This window comes from Malus sylvestris, chromosome 9 (genome assembly GCF_916048215.2).
Source record: "Malus sylvestris chromosome 9, drMalSylv7.2, whole genome shotgun sequence".
Lineage (NCBI taxonomy): Eukaryota > Viridiplantae > Streptophyta > Magnoliopsida > Rosales > Rosaceae > Malus > Malus sylvestris.
Window position 1 is genome coordinate 30,411,270 of NC_062268.1, and position 10,308 is coordinate 30,421,577.

At 42.0% G+C, this 10,308-nt stretch overlaps 2 protein-coding genes across 3 annotated transcripts; one reads left to right on the plus strand and one right to left on the minus strand.

Moving 5' to 3' along the window:
- The first annotated feature begins 212 nt into the window (after positions 1 to 212).
- Positions 213 to 3,712, plus strand: LOC126634658 (uncharacterized). Of its 2 annotated transcripts, none has more exons than XR_007627413.1 (2): positions 213 to 329; positions 547 to 753. XR_007627413.1 is itself a non-coding variant. In XM_050305193.1 (2 exons), exon 2 carries the CDS (start codon positions 2,262 to 2,264, stop codon positions 2,934 to 2,936), a length of 675 nt encoding a protein of 224 aa, XP_050161150.1. In that variant the 5' UTR covers positions 312 to 329; positions 1,462 to 2,261; the 3' UTR covers positions 2,937 to 3,712. The 2 variants fall into 2 exon arrangements, 1 of the variants encoding a protein (XP_050161150.1); XM_050305193.1 differs by lacking the exon at positions 547 to 753 and adding an exon at positions 1,462 to 3,712 and having other exon boundaries at positions 312 to 329.
- A 2,738-nt stretch (positions 3,713 to 6,450) lies between these two features.
- LOC126634657 (uncharacterized) lies at positions 6,451 to 8,814 on the minus strand. The gene is made up of 5 exons (XM_050305192.1): positions 8,647 to 8,814; positions 8,193 to 8,407; positions 7,648 to 7,818; positions 7,260 to 7,495; positions 6,451 to 6,918 (listed from the first exon to the last, which is right to left on the minus strand). The coding sequence occupies exons 1-5, from the start codon at positions 8,714 to 8,716 to the stop codon at positions 6,669 to 6,671; spliced, it is 942 nt and encodes a 313-aa protein (XP_050161149.1). The 5' UTR covers positions 8,717 to 8,814; the 3' UTR covers positions 6,451 to 6,668.
- Between the last annotated feature and the right edge of the window lie 1,494 nt (positions 8,815 to 10,308).

Genomic DNA, 10,308 nt, shown 5'->3' on the forward strand with positions numbered 1-10,308 from the left:
CAACAAGTAGTAATGCTATTCCTTTACCCTGCTTGGTCATAGCACGGTAATGGGAGCTGCCAGTTTCACATGTTTTAACTCTGTCAGAGCACTTTGAAAAAGTGGTCTGTGGTATCTGGCTCTCGAGATTCGGAGAACGATGCCTCTTCGATTTTTGAGAAAACAATCATGCTGGGGGTATGACTCTCGAGATTCGGAGAGCAGTGTCTCTTCGATTTTTGAGGAAGTAATCATGTTGGGAGTCTGGCTCTCGAGATTCGGAGGGTGGTGCCTCTTCGATTTTGGAGCAAGCAATATTGTTGGGAGTGTTGTCTCGAATGTGAGTATAGGTTGGGCATGTTTGCTAGTCTACCTTGCCACGAAGCACAAAGGTTGACACACAGGGACTTTCCAATTATCCAGCAATGGTACTGTTCCTTTACCCTCTCTTCGATTTTGAGAAAGTAGTCATGTTGGGAGTCTGGCTCTCGAGATTCGGAGGACGGTGCCTCTTCGATTTTGGAGCAAGCAATCTTATTGGGAGTGTTTTCTCGAATGTGAGTAAAGGTTGGGCATGTTTGCTAGTCTACCTTGCCACGAAGCACAGAGGTTGACACACAGGGACTTTCCAATTATCCAGCAGTGGTACTGTTCCTTTACCCTTGTGGGTAATAATATGGTAGCTAGACCTTCAAAATTTATGTGTCTAAACTTTTGTTAGTGCTGTTTCTTTGCTATTCTTTTACCTTTCTTGGTCAGAGCGATGTAGTGGGAGCTGCAAGCTTCACGTGCTCAACTTTGGCAGAGAACTTTGGCAAAGTTATTTGTGGTACCCATGAGCTATTGTTGCGTGTGGGAAGTGGGTGATTGAACAGTAAGATTCATGTGCTTTCTACTTCACCAGAAGTCTTCGACAGAATGCCCATAATTTCTGCAAAGCTGAGTGTGCGTGTGACAGGTGTTGACAAGGCTAGAAAAGTAGGTGCCTCTTCGATTTCTGAGATCGGCCCTCGTGGTCTCTGAGCAGCCTAGCTTTTGAGAAAGCGAGCGCCTCTTCGATTGATTCAGAGAACGATGCCTCATCGATTTTTGAGAAAGCAATCATGCTGGGGGTCTGGCTCTCGAGATTCGGGGAGCAGTGTCTCTTCGATTTTTGAGAAAGTAATCATGTTGGGAGTCTGGCTCTCGAGATTCGGAGGGCGGTGCCTCTTCGATTTTGGAGCAAGCAATCTTGTTGGGAGTGTTTTCTCGAATGTGAGTAAAGGTTGGGCATGTTTGCTAGTCTACCTTGCCACGAAGCACAGAGGTTGACACACAGGAACTTTCCAATTATCCAGCAATGGTACTGTTCCTTTACCCTCTCTTCGATTTTTAAGAAAGTAGTCATGTTGGGAGTCTGGCTCTCGAGATTCGGAGGACGGTGCCTCTTCGATTTTGGAGCAAGCAATCTTATTGGGAGTGTTTTCTCGAATGTGAGTAAAGGTTGGGCATGTTTGCTAGTCTACCTTGCCACGAAGCACAGAGGTTGACACACAGGGACTTTCCAATTATCCAGCAGTGGTACTGTTCCTTTACCCTTGTGGGTAATAATATGGTAGCTAGACCTTCAAAATTTATGGGTCTAAACTTTGTTAGTGCTGTTTCTTTGCTATTCTTTTACCCTTCTTGGTCAGAGCGATGTAGTGGGAGCTGCAAGCTTCACGTGCTCAACTTTGGCAGAGAACTTTGGCAAAGTTATATGTGGTACCCATGAGCTATTGTTGCGTGTGGGAAGTGGGTGATTGAACAGTAAGATTCATGTGTTTTCTACTTCCCCAGAAGTCTTTGACAGAATGCCCATAATTTCCGCAAAACTGAGTGTGCGTGTGACAGGTGCTGACAAGGCTGGAAAAGGCTGGAAAAGTAGGTGCCTCTTCGATTTCTGATATCGGCCCTCGTGGTCTCTGGGGAGCCCAGCTTTTGAGAAAGCGAGCGCCTCTTCGATTTTTGAGATCGGCCTTCGTGGTCTTTGAGCAGCCCAACTTTTGAGAAAGCAAACGCCTCTTCGATTTCTGAGATCAACCCTCGTGATCTCTAAGCAGCCCAGCTTTTGAGAAAGCAAACGCCTCTTCGATTTCTGAGCAGGCGCCTCTTCGATTTCTGAAGCTTCGTCGAGTGCAGATTTTTATAGGGGCTGGCATTAAGTTCCAAAGCACACTTGAATCTCCACCAGTAGAAGCTTCATTCTTGCACTTCTAAGATCTTGATTTGTCCGACCTCTTCTCTCTTCAACACCTTTGAAAATGTCTGGCCCCTCCGACCGTCGTTTTGACTTGAACCTTGTTGAAGAGGCAGCCCCGCCTTCTCCAGACAACATATGGCGCCCATCCTTCGTCTCCCCTACTGGTCCTCTTACCGTTGGGGATTCCGTGATGAAGAATGATATGACCGCTGCGGTGGTGGCCAGGAACCTTCTCACTCCCAAAGATAACAGACTACTTTCCAAACGGTCTGATGAGTTAGCTGTTAAGGATTCGCTGGCTCTCAGTGTTCAGTGTGCAGGTTCTGTGTCTAATATGGCCCAACGCCTATTTGCTCGAACCCGCCAAGTTGAATCATTGGCGGCTGAAGTGATGAGTCTCAAACAGGAGATTAGAGGGCTCAAGCATGAGAATAAACAGTTGCACCGGCTCGCACATGACTATGCTACAAACATGAAGAGGAAGCTTGACCAGATGAAGGAAACTGATGGTCAGGTTTTACTTGATCATCAGAGATTTGTGGGTTTGTTCCAAAGGCATTTATTGCCTTCGTCTTCTGGGGCTGTACCGCGTAATGAAGCTCCAAATGATCAACCTCTGATGCCTCCTCCTTCTAGGGTTCTGTCCAGTACTGAGGCTCCAAATGATCCCCCTCCGGTGCCTTCTCTTTCTGGGGCTCTACCGACTGCTGAGACTTCTCCTAAGCAACCTTTGTGAAGGCTCCCTCTTGTGTGCTTATTTTGACTCATGTATATGTACATATTTGTAGCTTATCGGGGATATCAATAAATAAGTTTTCCTTCATTTCAACGTATTGTGTTAAATACACCAAAGCCTTCTTCGCTAAGTTCTTTGAATTTTCTTTTGTTAAAGCTTGTATGTTGAAGCTTTCTGAGTGGAGCATGTAGGTTGGGGTAGTGTTCTCTTAATTTCCCGAATGAGGAAAACTTCTCGGTTGGAGACTTGGAAAATCCAAGTCACTGAGTGGGATCGGCTATATGAATCTTAGAACGCCATTGTGCTCGATCCTGTGTCATGTCCTTCGTTAGATCCAAGTACTCTAAGTCTTTTCTTAGAGTCTCTTCCAAAGTTTTCCTAGGTCTTCCTCTACCCCTTCGGCCCTGCACCTCTGTCCCATAGTCGCATCTTCTAATCGGAACGTCAGTAGGCCTTCTTTGCACATGTCCAAACCACCGTAACCGATTTTCTCTCATCTTTCCTTCAATTTCGGCTACTCCTACTTTACCCCGGATATCCTCATTCCTAATCTTATCCTTTCTCGTGTGCCCACACATCCAACGAAGCATCCTCATCTCCGCTACACCCATTTTGTGTACGTGTTGATGTTTCACCGCCCAACATTCTGTGCCATACAGCATCGCCGGCCTTATTGCCGTCCTATAAAATTTTCCCTTGAGCTTCAGTGGCATACGGCGGTCACACAACACGCCGGATGCACTCTTCCACTTCATCCATCCAGCTTGTATTCTATGGTTGAGATCTCCATCTAATTCTCCGTTCTTTTGCAAGATAGATCCTAGGTAACGAAAACGGTCGCTCTTTGGTATTTCTTGATCTCCGATCCTCACCCCTAACTCGTTTTGGCCTCCATTTGCACTGAACTTGCACTCCATATATTCTGTCTTTGATCGGCTTAGGCGAAGACCTTTAGATTCCAACACTTCTCTCCAAAGGTTAAGCTTTGCATTTACCCCTTCCTGAGTTTCATCTATCAACACTATATCGTCTGCGAAAAGCATACACCAAGGAATATCATCTTGAATATGTCGTGTTAACTCATCCATTACCAACGCAAAAAGGTAAGGACTTAAGGATGAGCCTTGATGTAATCCTACAGTTATGGGAAAGCTTTCGGTTTGTCCTTCATGAGTTCTTACGGCAGTCTTTGCTCCTTCATACATATCCTTTATAGCTTGGATATATGCTACTCGTACTCCTTTCTTCTCTAAAATCCTCCAAAGAATGTCTCTTGGGACCCTATCATACGCTTTTTCCAAATCTATAAAGACCATGTGTAAATCCTTTTTCCCATCTCTATATCTTTCCATCAATCTTCGTAAGAGATAGATTGCCTCCATGGTTGAGCGCCCTGGCATGAACCCGAATTGGTTGTCCGAAACCCGTGTCTCTTGCCTTAATCTATGCTCAATGACTCTCTCCCAGAGCTTCATTGTATGACGCATTAGCTTAATACCCCTATAGTTCATGCAATTTTGTACGTCGCCCTTATTCTTGTAGATAGGCACCAAAGTGCTCATTCGCCACTCATTTGGCATCTTCTTCGTTTTCAAAATCCTATTGAAAAGATCAGTGAGCCATGTTATACCTGTCTCTCCCAAAAGTTTCCACACTTCGATTGGTATATCGTCTGGGCCTATTGCTTTTTTATGCTTCATCTTCTTCAAAGCTACAACCACTTCTTCCTTCCGGATTCGACGATAAAAAGAGTAGTTTCTACACTCTTCTGAGTTACTCAACTCCCCTAAAGAAGCACTCATTTCATGTCCTTCATTGAAAAGATTATGAAAATAACCTCTCCATCTGTCTTTAACCGCGTTCTCTGTAGCAAGAACCTTTCCATCCTCATCCTTGATGCACCTCACTTGGTTTAGGTCCCTTGTCTTCTTTTCCCTTGCTCTAGATAGTTTATAGATATCCAACTCTCCTTCTTTGGTATCTAGTCGTTTATACATATCGTCGTAAGCCGCTAACTTAGCTTCTCTGACAGCTTTCTTCGCCTCTTGCTTCGCTTTTCTATACCTTTCACCATTTTCATCAGTCCTCTCCTTGTATAAGGCTTTACAACATTCCTTCTTAGCCTTCACCTTTGTTTGTACCTCCTCATTCCACCACCAAGATTCCTTTTGGTGTGGGGCAAAGCCCTTGGACTCTCCTAATACCTCTTTTGCTACTTTTCGGATACAACTAGCCATGGAATCCCACATTTGGCTAGCTTCCCCCTCTCTATCCCACACACATTGGGTGATTACCTTCTCTTTGAAAATGGCTTGTTTTTCTTCTTTTAGATTCCACCATCTAGTCCTTGGGCACTTCCAAGTCTTGTTCTTTTGTCTTACTCTTTTGATATGTACATCCATCACCAACAAGCGATGTTGATTAGCCACGCTCTCTCCTGGTATAACTTTGCAATCCTTACAAGTTATACGATCCCCTTTCCTCATTAGAAGAAAATCTATTTGTGTTTTTGACGACCCACTCTTGTAGGTGATCACATGTTCTTCTCTCTTCTTAAAGAAGGTGTTGGCTAAGAAGAGATCATATGCCATTGCAAAATCCAAGATAGCTTCCCCATCCTCGTTTCTCTCCCCAAAACCATGGCCACCATGAAAACCTCCATAGTTGCCTGTCTCCCTGCCCACGTGTCCATTTAAATCTCCTCCTATAAATAACTTCTCCGTCTGAGCAATTCCTTGCACCAAGTCTCCAAGATCTTCCCAAAATTTCTCCTTCGAACTCGTATCCAACCCTACTTGAGGTGCGTACGCACTAATCACATTGATAAGTTCTTGTCCTATTACAATCTTGATTGTCATGATTCTATCTCCTACCCTCTTGACATCTACAACATCTTGTACCAAGGTCTTGTCCACGATGATGCCAACACCGTTTCTCGTTCTATTTGTGCCCGAATACCAAAGTTTAAACCCTGAGTTTTCTAGATCCTTTGCCTTACTACCAACCCACTTAGTTTCTTGTAGGCACATAATATTTATCCTTCTCCTCACCATAACTTCCACTACTTCCATAGATTTTCCCGTTAAGGTTCCTATATTCCACGTTCCTAAACGCATTTTGCTCTCTTGAACTCTACCCTTCTGTCCTAGCTTCTTCACCCTCCCCCGTCTAATAGGATCAAAGTACTTCTTTTGTGTGTCCCGGGTAAAGTTGATAGGAGCATATGCTCCCAAACAACTTTGAGTGGAGTCGTTCGAAAAGAAGTTTCTATGGCCCCCTTGCTCATTTAACACTGCATCCGGGTGCCGATGGAGATACAGCGACCCTTGCTCACTTATCACTGTGCTCAGGCCACACAGCGCGCCACTTACGGGTGACGCCCTAGCTTTAGCGCGATTTTGTTCTGGATTCATTTTCATAAGGATTCGACGTGATCATGGAGTGCCGGCTGTCGACTACCTGACGCCCTCCCCCTCATAAAGCAAGAAAAACAAAATACAAAAGAAAATAAATCTTATCTTTCTTAAAAAAAAATATATATATATATATAGAGTAAGAAGACATAAACCTTACACCTCTTGAAAAAGGAAATACAAAAACAAAAAAAGGACATATCTTCTCAAGTACTCCTGTAACGTACATATTTTCTGGTTGAAGAAGCATGTATCACTACATCACATGACAATTGGTCCTCACTCCTCAGGCACATTAGCAACATTGAGCATATGTTCATCAGATAGCATGTTTGTCAAGGAATGCGAGGATCAGCTGGTTAACTTTCTCCACAAGTTGTTCATGCACAAAATGGCTCCCTTCTTCGATGAATGTAATCTCCAGATCCGGCACAAAGTTTTTCACTGCCCCAGTGCGGATGTAGTCCTCCATCCCCGGAAACTTTAAGACGTAATCCTTCTCGCCCACGATCAGCAGAGATGGAGTCGAGACTTTGGGATCGGTTATACCGCAATCCACGGCCAAGGTTCTGCATCAATAAGGGTACTATATATGTGATGATATTTCGCGAGAGATTTTGTTTTTAGACAAAACTAGATCATACATGCCTCTGTCGGACCGCTAGAGTCATCAAATTTATTCACCAAATGATGCGTACAACATGCATCTTGTTACTAATAAATAAAATTTAAGTGGGGAGATACTGGATCAATCAGATACTGCTACGTCATTCGATAAATAAACATCATACATTATATGAGAACAATATGTCTTTAGTACTTCACAACACATAATCGCATCTTAGTTAACTGCTAGACTAAAGAAAAGAAATCATTTCTTGTGAGAACAGAATCAATTTTTGTTACCAACCTGTATGGAACTCGCAATGGATAACGGAATCCAGATTTCTCATACAAAGATGCGTAGACATCAAGATCTTCTTCCGAAAACCCTGGCGGCAGAGGAGTTGCAGGGTCAAACAGGTCCATGATTTCTTGATCAGGGGCAGCTATTGGGATCTCGCTTCTAGAGAAGAGAATGTAGATGTTCCTAATCACCGTCTTCACATCAAAGCGGCCAAAATCTGCTTCTGCCCGCCCTGGCTCCTGAAATTAGGTAATAAGAACTTAAGTAGTACCATTGCGATTATATGTCATAGACGAGTAATTAAGCTTATGAATGATTGGAGCATGCCAGTGTGGACTTTATCAGCCAAAAACTGAAGGTGTTGATGGAAAAAAAGAATGTATTTACGTACCTGCCACCTTGACATGTAGAAGCCTTCAGGAAGGAGATGATTTTGGATGGCAGAGGGACCTGGTAGCATGAAAGGAACACCTAGTGTAACGACGCCAGATACCCGCTCTGGGTGGAGAGCAGCTACCATGTATGCAGGAAATGCTCCAAAATCTTTCCCAATAAGAAAAGCCTGTGTCCATATAATTAACTTCAAGTTCTTGACTAAATGTACCAAATTTGTTAAGACTTATGTATGGTAGATCTACTATATACACGACGCTTTGCCGGTGCGCTTACGAAGTGGATGCAAGTATTGTCTAAAATAAAGTGTAACATCGCATACCGCAGAGAACTGAGAGCAGATCTGTACTGATGGCATATTTACTTATCAATAATTGGAATCAAAGTACCGAGTTGGATTCCGATTACGGGATACTCATGTGTCTACTTTATTAGTTATATCAACAGAAACAATTACTGGTAATAGTATTACCTTTTTAATGGTATATATTCTATCAAACACGTAGCTGAATTAGTGTTTAATTAATCAGTTAATAGTATTACCTTGTTAATGACCAAAAAATCCAAAAGGGCAACGATATCGTGGACAAGGTCGATGAAGGTGTCCTTCTCAGGGTCAGCCGGCTGCTCGGAAAGTCCATAGCCCCTGAAATCAATGGTTAATGCCCGGTAGCCTCTATCCGCTACAGCAACCATTTGATGCCTCCACGTGTACCATATTTCTGGAAATCCATGAAGGAACACCACAGCCTTTGGACCTGCATAAATCCATCATCATTTCATTGTTTTCTTTTTCCTTTTGACAACAGAAAGAATATTACAAAGAAGATCCTCAACAGATAATTAAACCATAAAATCAAAACTAACCCTAGGTATGACCTCCGGTTGAAAATTATAAAACCAAATACAAGAATGATTATACTTATGTTCTAGGTTCGCAAAAACATCTGGTGTCATGTTAAGAACAAATCACAACTTTTGGAAGGATCATACGTACCACTTCCGATTTCGGCTACGTGAAGCTTGAGTCCTCTTACTTCCACATGTTTGTGCTGGATATTTTCCATTATTGAGAGAGATGGAGAAGGAGAATGTGGACTTTGAGTGAGGAGAAAATTGAACAAGATAGAGACTTGGAGAGGGAATAATAAGTCGTTAGATGATGTCAGGGCTTAGACCATTTGTTGTGTTGTCTTTACGTTGAGTGACACTACTGTCATTTTACCCTCAATCACACTAAGTAAAATAATAATAAATAAAACAGAGTTACAAACTTTTTGGTACGAGACTCTTCTTAAAGGGATCCCGCTTTACTGTAGCTAGAATGGAAGGAGACGGATGAAATAACGTTGGCAACTTTAAAGGGTTAGCTCATTGTCTATCAAAGTGTTTTTACATTCTGTTTTATCAAAGTGTTAAATTTAAAAGGGATAGTTCGTTGTCTATCTATCTAGAGTGTGGCATCTCAATGACCTCAAAACAAGCATCTAACAACAATGACCAAACAAAATCGATGAGAAGATTGCATCGCGCTCCTTCAAATGCGGGATAGAACTAGATTCAATAACATCCCAAAATAAAAAATAAAAAAGGAAGAAAAGTGGAAGTGGGAGGAGGGAAGGAAGAGACGGTACACCTTCTAGGGGTGGGTTCAAAAAACCGAAAACCGAAAAAAACCGAAAACCAAACCGAACCGAAACCGAAAAAACCGAACCGAACAAAAAAACCGAACCGAATTGAAAAAACCGAACCGAACCGAATTCTTTTGGTTCGGTTCGGTTTTAGTGATCTAGAAACCGAACCAAACCGAACCGAACCGAATTAATTAAATTAATTTTTTTATTTAATTATTTGTTTTGGATATTATTTTCTAAACCCAATTTGTAAGTTAAAATATGCTAAACCCAATGTGTTGCCAAACTTTAAGCTCAAAATATTAAAAAAAAATCCTATAAAAACTTTAAACCCTAACCTATTATTTATCCCCCATATAAGGTTCCGGAGCCAAACCTCATCCTGAAGTACCTACATCCATCTCCATAGCACTGTCTACTTTTGTCTCAGCTTTCTTTTCCAAATCTACTCTCATATAACATGTAACAGAATCTATAAACATTTATTTCGGGTAGATTACTTAGGGAATTTGTGATGGAAAAGAATCCAACACACACTAAATAAATCCACCCACGCATTTCTTTTACTAATCAAGTTGTCAACATGCAGTTACAAGCAAACAACCCTGATCTTTGAACAACATCATACAATTTAACTTTTCTAAGTCATTTGTACGATTTTTGTGTTGTGATGTTGTTAGTTTGGACTTTGGAAGACTTGATTGATGATTTTAGTTCAACTTTAAATGTTTATTTTCATTGTCTTTGATTATAGTTAGAATGCTTGTGTTATGATTGTGTTGGATACGTTAAAATTTAAAATTTCAATGTTTTTCATTTTTTGAAAGAAAAAAAAAACAAAAAACCGAAACCGAACCGAAACCGAACAGAAAAAAAACGAACCGAAAAAAAACCGAACCGAAAAAAACCGAAAAAAAAATGAACCGAACCGAACCGAACCGAAATTTCGGTTTGGTTTCGGTTTTGGCAAAAAACCGAACCGAATTAAACCGAACCCACCCCTAACACCTTCCTTATCTCCCCTC

What these genes read in the sequence shown, in the direction of transcription:
- LOC126634658 (XM_050305193.1), top strand. Translation starts at nt 2,262, where the DNA reads ATGTCTGGCCCCTCCGACCGTCGTTTTGACTTGAACCTTGTTGAAGAG.
- LOC126634657 (XM_050305192.1), bottom strand. Translation starts at nt 8,716, where the DNA reads ATGGAAAATATCCAGCACAAACATGTGGAAGTAAGAGGACTCAAGCTT. An exon ending in ATTTTTTGGTCATTAACAAG is followed by an intron (nt 7,819 to 8,192) that starts GTAATACTATTA and finishes ATATGGACACAG; the next exon opens with GCTTTTCTTATTGGGAAAGA. An exon ending in TCTACATGTCAAGGTGGCAG is followed by an intron (nt 7,496 to 7,647) that starts GTACGTAAATAC and finishes ACCTAATTTCAG; the next exon opens with GAGCCAGGGCGGGCAGAAGC.